The 19,770-nt window shown below is 47.9% G+C and overlaps 2 protein-coding genes across 2 annotated transcripts; one reads left to right on the top strand and one right to left on the bottom strand.

The window, feature by feature from the left end:
* Nucleotides 1-421: 421 nt before the first annotated feature.
* On the bottom strand, nt 422-7,883 carry chst7 (carbohydrate (N-acetylglucosamine 6-O) sulfotransferase 7). The gene is made up of 2 exons (XM_085347520.1): nt 6,536-7,883; nt 422-978 (listed from the first exon to the last, which is right to left on the bottom strand). The coding sequence occupies exon 1, from the start codon at nt 7,801-7,803 to the stop codon at nt 6,553-6,555; it is 1,251 nt and encodes a 416-aa protein (XP_085203646.1). The 5' UTR covers nt 7,804-7,883; the 3' UTR covers nt 422-978; nt 6,536-6,552.
* An 856-nt stretch (nt 7,884-8,739) lies between these two features.
* On the top strand, nt 8,740-17,752 carry tubgcp5 (tubulin gamma complex component 5). The gene is made up of 23 exons (XM_085347662.1): nt 8,740-9,033; nt 9,108-9,161; nt 9,416-9,524; nt 10,066-10,162; nt 10,639-10,718; nt 12,001-12,136; nt 12,347-12,464; nt 12,647-12,736; nt 12,841-12,934; nt 13,016-13,268; nt 13,391-13,593; nt 13,676-13,791; nt 13,873-14,141; nt 14,333-14,531; nt 14,821-15,009; nt 15,093-15,275; nt 15,352-15,436; nt 15,521-15,641; nt 15,721-15,872; nt 16,208-16,333; nt 16,718-16,800; nt 16,905-17,005; nt 17,565-17,752. Exons 1-23 carry the CDS (start codon nt 8,900-8,902, stop codon nt 17,609-17,611), a joined length of 3,039 nt encoding a protein of 1,012 aa, XP_085203788.1. The 5' UTR covers nt 8,740-8,899; the 3' UTR covers nt 17,612-17,752.
* Nucleotides 17,753-19,770: the final 2,018 nt, after the last annotated feature.

Genomic DNA, 19,770 nt, shown 5'->3' with positions numbered 1-19,770 from the left:
CCACCGAGTCATGTCTTCAAAGACATACGCAGGACATTAGCTGAGGAAAATAAAGCGGACTTTGCTCACAGACTGTGCTGCTGTGTGAGCTTCCATTATCAAATCTTTAAGTGCTCCACCTCCCACCTGCCCTTCTGCTCCACAGTATTTAACCTTGTGAGCTACAACAGCTCATTGGTCGCTGAACCAACCACGGCCAAATCCAAGTGTACACACGTAACAAACTGTTTGTACGAATCCTGTAACAGTGAATCAACTTTTTAAATACACAAAAAAAAATTCAGCTTTCTGTCTGTCTGGCTCCGTGAGCTGGCTACAGGGCTGCAGACCTGGGTCCATGTCTGTCTGTGCACAGAAGCTGCTGGAGGTTTGGAGGTGAGAGGGGTATCTCAAACACTAAAGCCCTTCTGGAGGCTTGGGTTACAACATTTACAGCATTTTCGAAGAAAACAACAGGGCCCTGCACCCTAAACTGTGTGAGGACGGAGGAATCTTACACCCATGTGAGTGTTTTGTCAGAGAAGTGCACATTCCTGAGAGGCCGGGGGGAGGGTTAGAGAGGAGAGTAGCCTCTCCAAAATACTGCAGTTCTTCTTCACTGCTCTACATTAGTGCTATTAGTGAGTACCACAAACACTGGCGATCTCTGCCACGCTGAGTCGCAAGCCAGACAGATGAGTCACACAGGTGACAGCGAAGCCGGCGCTCTGATCTTGGCAGTCACCTCCTGAGGAGGAACATCCGGGGCGTGCAGGGCTGGTGTCCAACAGAAACCAGGAAAAATGAGCCGCCGCCTCCTTGTTCCAAATTGTCCGCCTGTGATTGGCTGCTCTTTTGCTCAGATTTTCTCCAGTTCATCAGCCCGGCTCGGCCGAAGGAAAACAGTCCTCGAGTCACGCCTGAGAACTCCTCAAGGAACACATTCCAGCTGCTCGTTTAGTTAGACCACCTTCTGACCTCAGACTGAACACCACGACCCTGGAAGAAGAAAAAAAAAAAATCAGCTGAGGATTAAAAATAAATCTGAAGTTGTGAGCGAGCTGCAGTCAGCAAGACTAGGAGCCCTGAAGGCGCTTTAGTATTTAGTATTTATTTATTTATTGTCATTGTCAAGAACAATGAAATTGCGTTTGGGGCTTCCATACAACCCAAAAAAAAGAAGAAAATAATAAATACCCCTTAAAACCCAAGTGTACATATTTAACCCAGTGTGACTCCAATGCAATAAGACAATCCTTAGCAATAATGTTCGTAGAAATTCAGACAAAGACCTGAGAAACATGACAAAATACAACAATGCAACCCATTCAATATTATTGTACTGTGAGATATGATATCAGATATGATAGTTATCTATTTAAGAAAGAGGGGGGGGGGGCAGGAGGGGGAAGAGAATAAAGATATGATGCACCAATGCAGACCAGTTCATTGCTATTAAGAAGTTGGATATGGTTATTGTCCGTGAGAGGGGGGCAGAGAGTTCAGGAGCCTCACAGCCTGTGGATACAGGCTGTTGGCCAGTCTGGATGTTCTGGCCTGTATAGACCTGTACCTTCTCCCTGAAGGCAGCAGATGGAAAAGGTGGCGCGCAGGGTGATGTTGGTCCCGCAGGATACTGTGCACCCTCCTCAGACAGCGAGTGGGGAAGATATTACTGATCTCTGGCAGACTTGTTCCAATAATTCTGCCAGCTTCTTTCACCACCCGCTGGAGTGCTTGCTGATCGGCCTTGGTGCAGCTGGGGAACCACACTAGAAATCCATACGTCAGAACGCTGCTGATGGCACAGTTGTAGAAGTTCAACATCCGAGATCTGGGAATGTGTGCGCTCCGCAGTCTCCTCAGGTAGTAGAGGCGCTGTTGGGCCTTCCGTACAACTGAGGTGATATGGTTGCCCCAGGACAGGTCCTCGGTCACAGTTACCCCCAAGAATTTAAAACTGCTCACCCTCTCCACCGCCTCACTGCCAATGAAGAGAGGCAGATGGTTGTTATGGCCCCTCTTCCGGAAATCTACAATGATCTCCTTGGTCTTTTTGGTGTTTAAGACCAAGTTATTGTCGTGGCACCATGACTCTAGTTGTTGCACCTCTGTCCTATAGTTTGTCTCATCATTGTTGGATATAAGTCCGAGCACTGTAGTGTCAGAACGATAATGAGTGGCTGTTTGTCACTCGGGGAACACGGCGTCCTTTCCTGTAGCAGTTTCCTCGTCATGGGGTTTCAAAAACTTTTTGTGAACAAGATGCTCTCATGATGCCACTGACCCGCCAATCGGTGGCATGCAGCCTGTTGTCACATTCTAGTACCTGGTATCAGGTACTAAAACCCTGAAAACCGTGGCCAGTCGATCTGGTACTAATGGCTTCATAATCATACTGCTCAACTTGAGCACTCACAGCACTTTATACAACATGCCTCATTCACCCTTTCATACACATTCACACAAGCACTTTTTCCATGCTTAAGGCTTTCTAACGTTCACACTCTGAAGGTTCAGTGTCCTGCACAAGAATATTTGTCATGCAGACTAAAGCAGCTGAGAGAACGAGAAAGGTCTAAATACTCTGATAACAAAAAGGAAGTAACCAAGACAAACTTAACCAGAGACACGAGGACAAGACGGAGGGACGAATCTGAACAAAAGAAAAAAGGAACCAAAACTCGTTCATCCATCCATATTATCTTATTCAGGGTCAAACATCCACCAAAACAGAGAAAACAGAACCAGTGATGATGATCTATCTGTGAAGACAGGAACGTTTAAGTCTTAAATAATTAGCCTGAATCACTCTGAGGATGTTTGTTAGAATAAAAACAATGTTATATGAAGCGTTTCCAGTGAAAACAGTGAGCGAATAACCTGCTTTTTTTTTTTTTTAACAAATCACAACAGTCCAGGCGCTTTATATTGTAAGGTAAAGACCCTAATATAATACAGAGAAACTCCAACAATCACAAGACCCCCTATGAGCAAGCACACTAGTGACAGTGGGAAGGAAAAACTCCCTTTTAACAGGAAGAAACCTCCGGCAGAACCAGGCTCAGGGAGGGGCGGTCATCTGCTGGTGAGAAAGACAGGGCAGAGATAGGGCTGTGCAATATGATGAAAATCTTATATCTCGATATAGGACATTTCTCATCCCGATAACGATAAATATCACAAAATAGTGCATTTTCTGTAAATTCTGTGAATCTCGGGCAACTTTACTTGTGTGAAGTGTTTTGACCGATGCATGAAACGATATATTTTTAGATATAAGTTGTAACGGCTTCTATTTTCTTTGAGAGTATTTATTACATGGCGTGCTGCAGGGAAAAGCCTCTTCTAACATTTGAGTCTAAGGTTTATTTGGAGCACCTGACGGCTCTTTTTTGCTTCTCACCCGTAAACTCTCTCCATACTCTTTCAGGTGATTCTTGCGTAGGTGGTAAAAGAGAAAAAACACAGAGACACATTGTGGAACATTAGGATTAATAAAGAAGGTTACTAATAAAGGAGACATTTCTGTGACCGTTGTTGGGGTCAAAGGTCATAAAGTGTTTTGTTTGTTTTTTTTCAGCATTCTTCTATAACACTGTGGGGACGTTTTATAAAATGATTCCAACTTCAGGTCAATATCTAATCAACAGAGCGAACGTTTAACCATTAACGTTTAAATGACAAACATTCCTCAGACGTTCTTGGAACATTCAGACTTTGTGACGTAACACTGCGCAGGCATTGTGGGGACGTTTCTGTAGCCTGCGTGGCTCTCACAGCACCCTTAAAGGTCGTGTCTGTGGGAGCCTGCGGTGACAGCCGCGCTGTCGCCCTGGAGCTCTACCCAGTCACGTACAGTCTCACACAATGATGCCCTTCTTGACGGCTCGCTGCAGTTCCTCCCCTCATAAGAGGAGCCAGCAATGCCAGAGACAGAACAAAGAGGCCTCTATGGAGGAGCAGGTCATTAAAGGGAGGGGGGGACTTCTCTCTCTGTCTTTGACATGTTGTGATTGTATGACAAAGTGGGTGAGAACACCATTTGTCCAGATTTGAAGCTTGCTATTCTTAGTTAACATTCTTGCTTTGATTTTGCCATACCATATGTTTGTTCTGTAGTTTGCAAAGATTTACTATACCGGGTTTGTTTATGTTTTGCACTTTTACAGTTTATGTAATATAACATCTTGGTTTAAATCAACATTGACAAGTTTGTTAAGTTAACATTTTATTTATTTCAACTGTTAATTTGTCTAGTTTATTTGGTTTGAACTCACCTGACTTACCGGTGTTCCAGGAGCAAAAGGAGAAAGTGCTGCCTCACTTCCTGTATTTATAGCTTCCTGTTTAGCTTCTGATGTCACGGGAAGGGAACAGGTGAAGAGGGGGAGAACTGGTTTAATTTAATAGAGTCAATTTTAGGATTATGTTTGTTTGAGAGAGATATATTGATGTAACATGTATTGGCTACACCTTAGTCTCTTTTATTGCTAGTAAAGAGTAGCATCATGAGTTTATGAGAATGGTAATGTTTATCTTACCTACTGAATGGAATAGTCCGGAGGAGGATATTGTTTAGATTGCTTGAGTATTTAAGTAGAAGAACTCAGGTGTTCAAAAGGAGAGGACCAGGTCAGTTTAGCTGAGTGCACTTGACATTAAATTTTGTTGGTTTAAGTTCAGTTATGTTTATTTCTACCAAGTTAACTTCGGAGTTGAGTTTTTCTTTATTTTTGTAAATATTTTTGGTCACAGTGATGTTAAACAAATCATTTGCTACCCTGGACAGCATCTGTCTCCTGCCCTTCTTCAGCCACACAAGCTATTTTACAGATTGACTGAGTTAAATCTGGGACATATTAACAGACCGGGATCGTTATCTGACCATCAGAGCAAAGTGCAGCCGCTTACACAAAACACTGCTGTAAACCATCAACGACACGATTAAAGTTTAATTCAATCAGCACCATCGAAACATGAAACACGCTTTAGTTCTTCCACAGAACCGCACGTCCCTGACTCCCGCACCCATAAGGTCTTTGTGATGGAATCACCAAATCGCCTTCCTCCATGTTCCCATCGAGTTCTGCAGTGCTTGTTTTCCTACCTGTGCTTCAGAAAACACACACTAACACATCACAGCATCACACACGCTCCAACAACCACACTACACGAACTACACAACACACCTAACGTCAGCGCTTCTGTTCTCTACAGGTGGTACCTGTATCTGAGGGAGGCTGACAGCCCACAAATCAGGAGTCACGCTGCACACATCCACACCGAGTTTGTTCACATGAACTACAGACACACACACACACACATTCCTAGAAACACACAGACACACACACACAGACAGAGACACACACAGACTCGACCCAGCCTTCATTTAAACAGTCTGACCTCTGACCTTTGTGGTCGTGTTTTGATGTCGTGTTTTGATGTGGAAACATTGGAAACAATGTTTCCACATCTAGCCGAGGACACAACGTCATCAGCTCTGCATGCACACCGCTGCTTCCTATTAACACGCAGACAACCTGAAAGAGAACTTCCTCCTGCACGGTTCATGCCATCAGTGGCAAGTGTAAGTTTCCTCTAACACCTGCTTCCTTTCTTAGCCCAATGCTCTGTCTCCAACCACACCTGAATCTTTAAATATGCCCCATACACCCAGCAGCCTCAGACCTCTTTGCTTACTGTGAGCTTGATAAGGTCACCATGTTACATCCTGTCTGTGTAGGTGTGTTTCCTGATGCAGGAACAGCTGTTAGACACTACACTGTGAACAGGTGAGTGCAGTCCTGATTGAGTTTTGTTAAGCGCTGTGGATTGTATCGCTGTCACTGACGCGGCTTTAACCTGGAACTATAGTGCGTACAGGTGATGTTACAGACTTACAGGTTTTACCCACAGACACAAATTCATGCCCTCATCGACTCTCATGTTCACATCACCTCCAACAACAATCCGGGCGACGGGGTAATCTGGCTGTCACTTCTTAGAGTCTGGTTCAGTTTATTTTTTTCTCTCGTTTTGTTCACCAGACGAGGACTCGGACCCGAAGCTGGGCTCAACGCTGGAGCGAAAGCTCCATCGGCAACTGTGACACAGCTAAACCACCTGCAAACATCTGCTTTTATAGAATATTACCATTTAAATTTTGAATCTAAATGATGTTCTTGTTGGTTTTGTGCTGTTTGGTGACACAATTATGACCATTACTATCTGCTACTACCTTTTGTTTGCATTTTATGTCAGAAATAAAATTTCACTGCATCCCGCCTCACTCGTGTCACTTCCTGTCATTAACAGGAAGATGCTCTTGCCAGAGCATCTTCTCCTCTGAGATAAACAAACCATTTCCTTTGTTTTTTTAATCGAACTGAAGGAAGAACAGCTACATGACAGTCTGGGGTTAAGACATGTGACATGCCCTGTCATCACTGGAGGCTGTGATGTATGAAAGTCTTAGTTTCACCTGTATTGTGATCCAAGCAGGTCAGGTCAGAGGTCTCAGATCAGCAACATAAACAGGCGCTTGTCAGCTTACCTCGGCCCACAGCTCTGTCAGGACGCTGTGTCCTCCTCGTGCGTCTTCTGGTAGCCCAGCTGCCTCATGACCTCGCCACAGGACGCCTCCACCTGACTGATCTGCTCCACGCTCAGCCGCTCCCTCCAGGCGTGGACAGCCTCCTTGGCGTCGCGGGAGGAGATGAGGAATGGTCTGTCGGAAGAGTAGCCGTGCCCGCGTGTCATATTGAGCGCAAAGCTCTCGAGCGCGGCAGACGCGGGCAGGTCAGCGAAGCGGAGCAGCCTGCGTAGCTGCTCGGCCGGCCTCAGCACCAGGTCCTCGTAACGCAGGCGCAGGTAGCGGCTGCGCAGCCAGGGCGGTGCGCGCAGCTGCAGCAGCAGGTCGCGCAACCAGCCGTCACAGATGAGCTCCAGGGCGCCCGACACGTAGCTCTCCGCGCGCGTCGCACGGTTCGCGGGCGCAAGCAACCGCTTGTACCTGTCGCTCTGTCTGCGGCTGCGCAGCACCTGGATGCTCTCCTTCACCAGAGCGTGCTTCGACTTCAGACGCGAGTTGTGCACGGCGCGCGGGTCCCGGAACAGCTGCACGACGCGCAGGTTCACACTGGGGTCCCGCATCAGCGGCACGAGCGTGCCCAGGTCCAGCACACGCACACCTTTGATCACCATCACCGGGTACTTCCGGCACTCGCGCTCCAGCTCGCGCAGCTCCCTTCGCGGACACTGCGCGCACAGCTCCTCCTTCACCAGTCCCACCTCGTGGCGCCGGTGCGCGCGGCACAGCGGTTCGGAGCAAAGCACCTTGTTGGTCTTCCAGCCGAAGATGAAAGCGCTGCTCACGTTCTGCCCGCCCGCGTACAGCCGCAGCACCGAGAAGTCACAGCGGAAGAGTGCGCTCATCATGTCGCGCACGGCACCCTGCAGGCTCTGCGCGTCCCCAGGGTACAGCGCCTGCCAGATGTGCCACATGGGCTCATACAGGTAGAACACGTCCGGGTGCTGGTTGAACAGCTCGCCCAAGAAGGAGGAGCCGGTCCTCCAGGTGGCGTGCAGGTAGACATGGATCCGTGGCTGGCTGCGGTTAGAGGCGGGCTCGGTCGCCGGCTCGCTGCCGTTGGGACCCCCAGCGTCCTCCCACGGCAATTCCAGCTCCGGGCAGCGGGGCTGGAGCTGCGCCGCCGGCCGGGTCGCCCGGTCCCGAGAGTCAAGCACGTAGGGCAGAAGCAGCAGCAGTCCGGTGTAGGCCAGGATCAGCAGCAGGTACTTCTTGTTTAGCCTCCTCTTCATCTCCGCGCAGGGTCGCTGCTGTACGGAGTGTTAGCCACGCCCCCTGCCGCTTCGTCTGAGTAGAAACACCAGCACCGCTGTCTCACGCCGGTACTACTGTCGTCCACCGTCTCTGTGAGTTAAGAGTGCGCAGTGTGGGGGCGGGACTTGTTGACGCCGACAACAGAGAGCATCGAAGGAAAGAGGCGTCCACCAAAAGCACCCGCCCGTGAGCGCGCTGAATTATGGGAACCCCAGTGTTTCAGCGCACTCGCCGCCTTCTGTGAGCGCTTTAAGCTAATAGCATAGCTCATGAGTTCACAGAGGGCGCTAGCGAGTCTATAGCTGTAGAACAAAACTGCTATGAACCTTTTTCTTCTGGAAACATAGAGTGTTAAGAATGTGTAAGTATTCGAATATAGAGAAATAAATACAGTCAAATCAAAAGTTATTTACAGGCTTTTATTTTCGTAAAATCTTCTATTGTACATATGTGAGCATGACCTGAGCATCTGCAGAGAATCATCACCATCACCACGGGGGCTTTTGACTGCGCTCCTCACCTGGTAAACAGGCGATATGAAGATAGCGCGTCCTCTCGTTGACCCGTGCGAGCATTATCCGGGTCACTGCAAGAACTAAACCATGGACTTGCTGTCTAGAAGCATCTTCACGTACTCATTTTAGTCCTTTAACGTATTTCAGTGCTTTTTGTTTACTAGTGCCTGTGCGGCCTCTGCTGCTCATACGGATGCATTACCGCCATTTTCCTACGTAGATTCACAGAAAGTGGAATATTCAGTTTTTGTCATTTTTTGTACCGACTGAGAAACGAGGTTTAACTACTTTAAAACAGTAAAAAATAAAAACGGAAACTTATTTGATTTGTTTTTGCGCATGCTCAGTGCTACTTGTTTGTTATGGAGGTGGGGCTAACACTGCGCGGTCCTGTAGGAATCAATGGAGGAGACAGCCATTTGTCTATAATGGCGCATTTAAGACATCTCCGGCGCTGTTAGCCTGTTCGCGGGTGGAAACCGCGGGCTGGAAGCAGACCGACAGGCCGCTTCGATCTGTGCCCGTTCACGGGGACTGCAGCCCGGCTGACAGCGTCAACATGGCGCACTGGAGCACCTTCGAAAAGGAGAGTGAGAGAGAGACGAAGCGGCTGATCAGGTGTCTCAGCGGGATCGAGGATGAGGAGGACCAAAACTTCCAGCTGGCGCTCAAATTCGCCTGGTCCAACTTTAAGTGAGTTTTTACGGGTGTGCGGGGGAGCAGGCTGCTGCACACAGCGTCCTAACATCCGCCTCGTGTCTCCTCAGGTTTCATCGATATCTGGACACAGACAGCCACAAAGTGGAGCGCAGTGTCAGCGGGTGAGTGACTCCTTCAAAACAGTGAAGTCTGAGCAAACTAAACATGTGTATGTTCTCCTTCAGGGCTCTGCATGTCCTCCTGTCCCAGAATCCTCCTCTGTCACTGCACCCCTCTGCTTGTCCCCCTTCGCTACATCCACCAACCTCCCCTGAGTTCTTCTTCTTCTCCTCCTGCCTGGCAGCTCCATCGTCATCCTCCGCTCTTCGTCTCCAGCTAACGTTATGGTATAGTGACAGTCTGCCCTGTTTTCCAGAATCTACGAGAAGCTCGTGGTGCACTCGGACCTACAGAAAGCAGAAAGCTGGATGAGACTGACTGAAGAATTCCTGAACTCACCTTTACCGAACACAGATGGGGAAAAGGTAGCGCACAGCTGTTTTCTGCTCTATCACAGACGGATACGCGATCAATACTCATGCGCGACACCAGTCAATGCTGGCATGCTGCATCATATTCTAGCGTGAAACTTGTGAACGAAAGTCAGAGGGGATTTTGGATGGATGAAGGTAATAAGTGTAAACTTGCAATCAATAAACAGTCACATTAGTCTTTTCAAGTCAAGTAGCTTTATTGTCATTCCCACCATGCGTCGTCGTACAGTACACAGTGAAGCGAGACAGCATTCCTCCAAGACCATGGTGCTACATATATCAGACGATCAACACAAGACTACATAAAGTGTGCAAGAAACCAAAACAAAGACAGAACGATACAGACACAGCAGTGCAAGAGAAAAGTGCACAGTAATAAAGTGTGCGCTAGTTTTCTGACAGATGACGCAGCCCTAATGGGTCAGTATCACATGTTACACACACAGTTTTCTGGTGTGTCGGGCTCAAACATTGAAACATGACTGCAATGATGTGAGAATATCTCAGTGAAACGTGATCTGTGTTTCCTCAGACCGATGCACACTACAGCATACTGTCACTGCTGCTCTGCCTGTCGGGATCCCCCTCAAACACAGACTTCACAGAGCGACCCAGGCTGAAGGAGGCCGGTGAGAACCGCATTCTTCCCTTTATCTGTGACCAACGTGTCAACACATTCTGAATTCATTAATTCTGCTTCTCTCAGGTTGGAGTTGGAAACACAAACAGTACAAACAGAACCTTTTTCACATATTCTTCCAAAGCAGTTTTTTCTCTCTCATTAAAAGTAGAACCTTTTAAACCAAAGCTTTGTTTTAGTGAATCCCACATTACAGATGCTAATGATGCTTTGACACCAGGATCAGATGAACAGATTCCAGTGACGTCGTCACAGTCGCGCCCATGTTTCTGTTTCAGAGTCAGAGCGAAAGCTTCAGCAGCAGGAAATCTGCCCACCGTGTTTCGCTGCACAACATCAGTGCAGTGATTATAAGTTCACTTCATGTCAAAGGCCAAATGATTTGTTTCCAGATAACCTTAGCACTTAGCCTTGAAGGCTAAAAATCACACAGTTTATGTTAATCTTTCAGTCTTATGTCTGCAGAACCGGAGGACAAGTTTGACTGGGCTAAATATCTGATGGAGGGCGAGGATGCAGACATGGGGCCGTACCCAGACACACCTGTGAGTCACCGAGCCCACCTTTATGAATGCAGAGCTGTTTCTGATTCTCTGATCGAAAACCCGGTGTCAGCGGGTTTTTGCTCAGGGTGATCTGGTGCAACTGTGGTGTGGTGCAACATGAACACCACACCACAGTCACATGACTTTAACATCATCACTAACCTGTGTTCACAGGCAGAAAAACAAAACTCATTTCTGACCCACAAGTACAAACCCAGAAAAGCTCCAACAAAGTCAGACGCTAAAAAAACCTAAAGAAAGTCACATTTTCTTCACTGTAGAACAGAAAAGGCTGTTTTGAATCAAACGCGAACTTGTGTTGAATCTGACGGCAGCGTCACGTCTGTAAAGTAGGACAGGTCTGTGCTTCCTCTCTGACATCAGTCTGTGATGGTCTGTGAACTGAGGACAGCAGCTGGTCTGATCTGATTGAGGATTCCAGCTGCTCGGCAGTCCCGGCTGTGTTTCATCCTGTTTCACAACGCTCTAGATGTTGTCGGCCGGTCAGAGGTCTGAACTGCAGGTGGGCCAGACTCTTCTCCTCTGAAGCCATGCTGATGATTCTGACCTGAGATCAGTTTCTGCTTTGCCTTGGTCCATTTTAAAGAGGAGCCGGCGCCGTTTCTCGATCATGGTCACACGTGGCTTCGTGTCAGTATGACGAAGCTGTAACCAGCATGTGTGGATGGCACGCCGAGCTACTCGCAGACGCTGGTTTATGGAAATATTCCTGAGCCGTGCACAGATTTATCACAGAGCAGTGTTTCTGCTGAAGGTTACAGTCATCAGCCTGTGCACAGAGAGCACACTCAGATCCTCCGAGTGTGCTGATGATGTCAAGTTGTGTAGATGATGAGATGTTCACAGCGTGGACTGTGATTCTTAAATAGGTTGGTGAACCTCTGAGAAGCTCCGCCTCTCTGAGATGATCTTTTTCTACCTGATCACGTGACCGACCTGCTGCCAGCTCACCTTTGATCTTCTCTTTAGCATCTCTGACTTTCACACACTTTTGTTGCTCCGTCCCATATTTTAGGGTGTCGCTGTCGCCAAATTCCCCATGAGCTCAGATTTGTCACAAAGCAGTAACATGTCTCATTTTGAGTATTTACTGTGTTTTCTGTGTTCTATTGTGGATAAAATATGAGTTTATGGGATTTGCAGATCATTGCATTCTGCTTTTATATATTTTAGGAAGTGTCCTGGTTTGTATTATACTGAGCACAGTACCTACAGGCGTATTACAGGTAAGCTGTGCCCATCAGTGTTTCCTGTTTCATAGGAGTGGTCTGAGGAGGAGAGCGAGGATGATGACAGTCAGCAGCCAATCAGCAGGGAGGACTCTGGGATCCAGCTGGACAGGACGCCTCAGGAGGACCAGGACAACGCCAACAAAACCGTTCCAGTCACGTGGACAGGTGCGAAGCAGTCACACAGCAGAAGGTGCAGGTCTTTATAACGTTTCCACCAAATGAGAGGAAGGAGCTTCTGGTTTGTTTTCTGTTCAGTCACAAAAGCTGAACAGAAAACGTTGATGTCACTACCCAGAATGCGCTGCAGTGTAAGCGACTCGGACATGGAGGGTGTTTTATTGTCACGCTGAACCTTTTCCCCATGTTTCCTCTCAGTGGGGGAGCCTGACGCTAGGGCCTGGCTGGAGCAGCATCTGGTGACCCCGTACTGGGCATCGCATGCACCTCGTTTTCCCCACAGCCTGCATCTGCACTCCAACCTCCTCAATGTGTGGTGAGCTCATCCTCAATGATAGTTAAAAATTAATATACAGCGTCCTACCTGTGGGGAGAACATTTGGACATGGAAGCCCCCCCAGGGGAAGAGCTGGGAGAGGGATGCCTGGGTGCAGTTGGGGGAGGAGCTATAGTTTGAAATTAGAGTATTTGGTGCTGATGCTGCATTTGTCCCCTCAGGGATCAGCACCTGTATAACACGGACCCACTGTACCTGCCAGAAGAGAAGGCCTTCGTCACAGAGACGCAAGTAATTCGAGAAACGCTGTGGTAAGAGATGACGACAGTCGCCTGCAGGTCGCCACACGCCGAGATCAGGTTTGTGTTGAGAGTGGGTTCAGGGTCCTGCTGACTGTGTGAGTTTCTTCCGGCAGGCTTCTCTCTGGGGTCAATAAACACTTCATATTCCAGCAGCACGACGGAAAGGTGTCAGTCAGAAGTAATGTGGTGGTGACTCATCTGACCGGCGTGAGTTCACATCTGACGGAGGTCACTGAGCACGTGCAATGCGAGCTGTAGTGAAAAGTGTTTTTCTCCTCTGTGCTGCAGAACTGCCTGCGCTCTGTCCTCGAGCACATCGCCGTCTATGGTCAGGCTGTGTTCAGGCTGCAGAGGTTCATCGACGAGGTGACAGGCCACAGCTCGGAGCCGGGCCCGCCGGGCACCGCGTCCACCTACGGCTCTAAGAAGGCCTCCGAGCCTCCCTTCAGGACCTACCAGGCCTTCGTGTGGGCACTCAACAAGTACTTCACAAGTTTCAAGGAGGAGCTTACCACGATCGAGAGGGAGCTCATATGCAACGGTAAGTCCAAGCTTGTTTAGGGATCACTGAGGCTTCCTGTTTTCGTGCTGGTTTTCTTGTTCTGTCATCCTGAGCCCGGCCGCCTTCGTTTGATTCCCAATCTGCGTCGTGTCTGTTTGCAGATGAGACAGTGACTCTGTCTGCAGTGCTGGAGCGGCTCAGCCCTCACCTGGCTCAGATCAAAGTGCTGCACAGGGTCTTTTGCACGGGTGTCGCCGAAGTGCCGCCCGCCACCCCCAACGTTGTGCGGGCTTCCCACCTGCTCAACACCCTCTATAAGGCCATCATTGAGTATGACAGCGTCGGCGAGGCATCGGAGCAGGCAGTGAGCACTCGTCGTGGGATACTGTGACATGGGGGCGATTTAGTGGAAGGAAACAAACGCATCTGCTCTCTCTGTCTGCCAGGTGGCGTTGTTGTTCTCCCTGTGGACGGAGACGGTCCGGCCGTATTTGGAGATCGTAGACGAGTGGATCGTTCACGGCCATCTGTTTGACCCTGCCAGAGAATTCATCATCCAGAGGTGCGCTGCAGAAACCGTGTGTGTGCGTGTGATGTGACTTCAGCAGCGTTTTGTGGGCTGAGTTTCTTTCTCCCGCTGCAGGAACAAAGACGTGCCCGTGAATCACAGGGACTTCTGGTACGCCACCTACACGCTGTACAGCGTATCGGAGACGGTGGACAGCGAGGAGAAGCTGAATGACGCGGCCAGCGGGAGCTCCGGGGGGGATCAGGCCTCGGGGGGCAGACAGCTCACCATGGTGTCCTTCCTCAAACCTGTCCTCAAGCAGATTATCATGGCCGGGAAGTCCATGCAGCTGCTCAAGAATCTGGACTGCAAGGAGGCAGAGAAGTCGCAGCGAGCCTCCAGAGGTCAGTGCTTCGTTCTGTCTGTTTGTTTCAGTAAAGGAAGGCGCTGCATTGACCGGGTCAACACAAACCACAGATGGGGTTTTCTATGCTTCTGCTCTCCCGGATGTCTTCAGGGTGTGTTGAGTGCCATGCCTCTGCCGATGAGCTGACCTCACTAACCTGGGCTGTCTGTCCTGGATGTTTGCTTGCAGACGCAGAGAGGAAGAGTCTGCACACGCTTTTTCTGGAGTCCGTGCAGTCGCGCCTCTGCAGCCGAGAGGAGTCCCCGGCGGATGGCATGACGGAGCAGCAATCCACAAGGAGGAGTCTGATCAAGATGCAGTCCATCATGGCGCGGCACCTCGAGATTGACGATGTCCATGACCCGCTGCTGGCCATCAATTTTGCCAGGTAATGCCATAGTTCTTCTACAAGCCTCTGAGCAAATGTCCAGCGAGGATCAACAAAAAGTCTGGGATTCATCGCAGGATAAAGATGCAGATTGTCAGAAATGTAAGCTGTTCACGTCTTAGAAGAGTGGACAACTCGGAGCTCAGAGTTTGTCTTTAGCTCTGAACGTGACAAACAAATTGTGATGTGAGATTTTCTGTTTTCCACTCCTCCGAGCTCTGCACGGATACGAGCGAGATTTCTTTATTCCCGAGTCTGAGTGCGTTCTGTCTGCCCTCCTCTTCCTCAGACTGTACTTGGAGCAGAGCGACTTCCAGGAGTGTTTCTCCGGAGGGGATTTCAGCGTGGACCGCTCGTCCCAGTCGGTCACCTGCCAGACGTTTGAGCTCACACTGCGTTCCTGTCTCTACCCGCACATTGAGAGGAGGTACATTGAGTGCTGTGGGAACCTGATGAAGACTCTGACAAAAGACTACAGGTAAGCACGGCTCTTCAGCTACGCTTTTCCTGTTTCCAAAATCAGGGAAAGGGAAGCTTCTGAGCTCTGTGGCGTGTCTGCAGGTTGCTGGAATACCTTCAGGCGATGAGGAACTACTTCCTGCTGGAAGCTGGAGACACCATGTATGATTTTTACACGGCCATCTTTGACAAGGTGCAGGAGAAGGAGAGCTGGCAGCAGCCGTCGTTTCTGAACGTGCAGCTGCAAGAGGCGGTCGGACAGCGCTACCCGGAGGACAGCAGCAGGTACAGTGCACATTTGCTGTGACACAGTTCCTTATTTATGTTAGAATGAGTTTGATCAGGCATCTCTGTTTCCCAGGCTGTCAGTGTTTCTGGAGCCCATCGACGCTTCCAGGAAAAAACAGCCTGTGAACAACCTGGAAGTCCTCACGCTGAGCTACAAGGTGAACACTGCAGTCTGTGCTTTGGTGTCTGTCGGTGCGTTGTTCAATCCGCCACCTGACGTTTCCTGGTACGTGTCTGCACAGGTTCCCTGGCCCGTGGACATTGTGATCAGCTCTGAGTGTCAGAAGATCTACAACCAAGTGTTCCTCCTCCTGCTGCAGATCAAATGGGCCAAGTACAGTCTGGACACGCTTCGATTCAGTGGTACGAGCTCCACGTGAAGCTGAAAACTGAAAATAAGCCCGTTTCAGTCATTTCTCTGATAAATGGTTGTTACTCGTAGGTTTTACAGACGTCACTAAGAAGCTGGAGGGCGCCACAGCCGAGGAGGTCAAGGTCAAAGAGCGCGTGAACCAGCAGATCCACAGGATGTGTCTGCTCAGGGTCAAACTGATGCACTTTGTCAACAGCCTTCACAACTACATCATGACGAGGGTGAGGCAAGCCACCAAACTGACCTCCTGCAAACAGGAAGTGCACCCATGACATTCAATTCACTTAATTTTTATTTGCACAGCACCAAATTACAACAGCAGTCACCACAAGGTGCTTTATATTGTAAGGTAGACCCTACAATCAAATATACAGAGAAAAACCCAACAATCCTATGACCCCCTATGACCATGCCAATTGTGACAGTGAGAAGGGAAAATTCCCTTTTAACAGGAAGAAACCTCCTGCAGAACCAGGCTCGGTGAGGATGAGGTGAGTCCTCACTGCACTCTCAGTTTGACCAACTCTGGCTCTTCATCTGTTTTGTGTCTCGTCAGATTCTGCACAGCACGGGACTCGAGTTTCAGCACCAAGTGCAGGAAGCCAAGGACTTGGACCAGCTCATCAAGATCCATTACAGATACCTGGCCACGATTCACGACCGTTGCCTGCTGAGGGAGAAGGTGAACTTTTATGATGGTGCCGTCACCACCAGTCTGACTGCTGACGCAATCAGCTGTAAAGAAGGTTCCTGTTTGTTTGAGATGATGAAAAAGCGTTCGTTCGTTTACGAACACAATGAGCAGCTTGAGGTGTTTCTCAGTTTTCCTGCTTTAGTACAAAAAATGCTGCTGCACCATCAGCACTGCTGCTTGTACTGACCTCACTGTAGTGTGTGATGGCGGGCAAGTAAATAAATTGGATCTGATAAGACAGTGATTCTTTATGTTTCCAGGAAAACTTGTAAAACACTGTACTGTGGGTGGGACCAGAACCTTCAGTGGGCCGAATCTCACTTTGGCTCCCTGCTCAGACTCAACCTGTTTCTACATGTTGTCTTTTCTCAGGTCAGTTTTGTGAAGGAGGCGATAATGAAGGTTCTGAATCTCGTGCTCATCTTCTCGGACAGATGGCAGGCTGGAGCCTGGAAGTAAGAGTGATGCGTCTATTCAGTGGTGTTGATGTGACAGTTATGCGCATCCAGGTACAGAGACGACACACCAGCTCTGCAGCTAAATGTTGTTTCTCTTTCAGGATCGAGTCCATCGATAAAATGGAATCTGATTTCAAAAACTGCCACATGTTCCTTGTGACGATCCTCAATAAGGCGGTGTGCCGGGGCTCCTTCCCTCACTGTGAGTCTGTCGTCTGGGTAATAATGTCATACGCAGTGATTGTGTACGGTGGTCCAAAGGTGCAGAACATCCGACTTGGAAAAGCTTAAATGTAAAATCGGTCAACGCTACGAGGCTGTCGGGATCCAGCTGCAGCGCTCTGTGTTTCCTCCATACAGAGTGTGTCCGCAGTTCAGAGGGGATCGACTTCATAACGAGATATCCGCACAACATTTTCAGCCTGAAAATGTCGTTTCGAGGGCTCGGGCGTGTGCGGTTAAAGTCTTCCAAGGGCCAACAAAAGCCAACCTTCAGTTATTGACATCTGCATCAGCTCAGAAACCACAAGTCTCCTGCAATCTGATCCTTCGAGGTCAATTTAACAGGATATGAAAGTAATAAATGAGAAATAGGATGTTTGTGCTGGTCATCCTGTCAGCACACAGGATTGAATGATTGAAAACCTTTCCAGTTAGTGAAATATGTGTTTGGCACCTCTGGGCCACCGTAGCTGTCCGGTGTGTTGTTGTATGCTGTGAGCAGAGAGGAGCTGATGACGTCTGTCTCTCTTGTTGTGCAGTGGAGTCTCTGGCGCTCTCTCTGATGGCGGGGTTCGAGCAGTGCTGACGAGCCGGACACGAGCACGCTCTGTGACGATATCATTGTCTGCTGAGACGGACTCAGACCGGCCTGATGCTTCTCCACAAATTTCATGAATGCTTGTATTTTAATATTAATAACGTCTGTGACGAGGCAGAATAAAGATGATGTGACAATATGTGCTGACATTTGACTCCGTTATTCACTTTACGTTGTGTAAAGGACCGTGACCCGACAGACTGGGTTTTTTAATTGATTTTGCACTCATGTACAACGTCCTAGTTCAGCACACACACACACACACAATCGCCAGCTGTCTGCATACTGTCTCACTTCAGTCTCCACCCTCACTTTACGAAGGGAGGAACCCCGTTAGTTTAATCATGTCCACCTGATTTATATATTTGTTCTGGTTAAACAAGGGTTAAGTTTCTCTGAGGGTTGATGAGCTCTGATGAGAGCCTATTGTTTTACTTCACTTCTTGCGTGTCAGCCAATCGGTGAAGCTCTTGGCAGCTCTTGTCCCTCCTTAGTACCACCTCCCAAGTTTTCAGTCGCTTGTTTCTACAGCCGAACAGAGCAGGCAGACTTTTTTTTTTTTTAGAACTTTATTTATAAACAACAGTATAACATACAAGGCACCATCATTAATCCGAATATGTAATATCCTCGGTTGAGCGTTACAACGAGAAAAGAGGAAGAAAAAACTAAACAATAAACAATAAACACAAAGCCAAAAGAGTTAACAAAAAAGAAAGAACAGTCTTTGAAGGATTTGAAACTAAAGGCAAAAATCAATATGAACAAAAAAGGGCAGTCATGATCATTAAATAGGGAGGTTTCTTTTTTAACATAGATTAAACTTGTTAAATAATACAACAAGTTTATGAGCTTTCTTGTTATTGACAAGTTTCAGCGATTTGGCCCAGAGTTTAAAGTCATTCAGACATCTGTTTATACATGGTTTAGCTTTAAAATATCTGCATTTGTGAATAAAAAATTTTTCCAGTAACAAAAACGTCCTAATCAACAAGTCAAAATCTGCATTCTCAGCAAGTATTACAAATTTTATTACTGTCACCGTCAAATGTGGTAACTGAATTCTCCTGGACTGTAGCCAGCTCCACATGTCAATCCAGAAGGAGTGCACTGATTCACAAGTGATCTAGACTTTCAATATCATTTTCACAAAATGTGCAGGCGTTCACATCTAAGTTAAATTTCCGTCTTAAGAATTCATTGGTTGGATAAACCTCATTTATGATTTTAAAGTTAACCTCTTTTACTTTAGGGGAAAGAGGAAGTGAGATATACTTTCTTCTTATCGCCTTAACCTCCATGGTCTCAAATTCTTTAAGAATATAATTTCTTTTAACCGGATTAGGGCAAATTTCATTTATCAAAATATTCCTGATCACCTTGTTTGTAAACCTGCTGTCACCAAATTCAACTCCGGCTATGCAGAGCTGTCTCAGTCCAGGAGAAATTTTAGAGTGCACAATATCTTCATTTATCATTGATCTCAAAGGGACTGGGATGGCTTTTATTAGGGATTTATATCTCTTAGCAGTACATCTTACATCAAATTTCTCACAAAACGTCTCATGTTTTAATAAGACCCCATTCTTGTCCATAAAATGAGCTACAGCCCAAATCCCTTTAGATCTCCATTCATCCATGTACGCAGATTTCCTACACAGACGGATATACCTGTTGTTCCATATAGGGGTATTGTGAGGAGTAAAGTTATATTTATAGATTAATTTCCAGTAGAGAAGGACCTGCTGATGGAAAGCTGAGAGTTGAGCAGGCAGACTAAAACTTTGTTATCGAGGGCAGAGCGAAACCGGAAGGTTTACTGAGATGTGGCTTCACGTAGACGCTGACCATCCACTTGACAGCGGTCAGGTTTTTGTATGGGACGAATCCAAAGACCAGGTCAGCGATTCCAGAACCCAGAGTGTTCCAGTGTTCACTGGATGGCGAGCCAACCCAAGATCCTAGGAGACGATATACATATACACGCACACTCATTTGCACATTGATGGACTACAATCCTCTACTGTACAAGTAGTACGGTAGGACAGACAATCACACACACACACTCCTCATTGGATGGACTCTAATGCAATACACCTGTTTGTCATGGGCCCCACTGGTACCATTTGGACTTAAAAGGACTAATT

The sequence above is a fragment of the Diplotaxodon limnothrissa genome, linkage group LG23 (assembly GCF_057381915.1).
Source record: "Diplotaxodon limnothrissa isolate DT_005_m linkage group LG23, D_limnothrissa_male_GT1.1, whole genome shotgun sequence".
In the NCBI taxonomy this organism is placed as follows: domain Eukaryota; kingdom Metazoa; phylum Chordata; class Actinopteri; order Cichliformes; family Cichlidae; genus Diplotaxodon; species Diplotaxodon limnothrissa.
The sequence above is the reverse complement of the archived record's forward strand: the minus strand, read 5'-3'. Positions and strand labels throughout refer to the sequence as shown.

Coding starts and splice junctions, on each gene's coding strand:
- tubgcp5 (XM_085347662.1), top strand. CDS start 8,900: ATGGCGCACTGGAGCACCTTCGAAAAGGAGAGTGAGAGAGAGACGAAG. Junction 12,137..12,346: donor CGTTCCAGTCACGTGGACAG/GTGCGAAGCAGT, acceptor GTTTCCTCTCAG/TGGGGGAGCCTGACGCTAGG. Junction 13,269..13,390: donor GAGGGAGCTCATATGCAACG/GTAAGTCCAAGC, acceptor GTCTGTTTGCAG/ATGAGACAGTGACTCTGTCT.
- chst7 (XM_085347520.1), bottom strand. CDS start 7,803: ATGAAGAGGAGGCTAAACAAGAAGTACCTGCTGCTGATCCTGGCCTAC.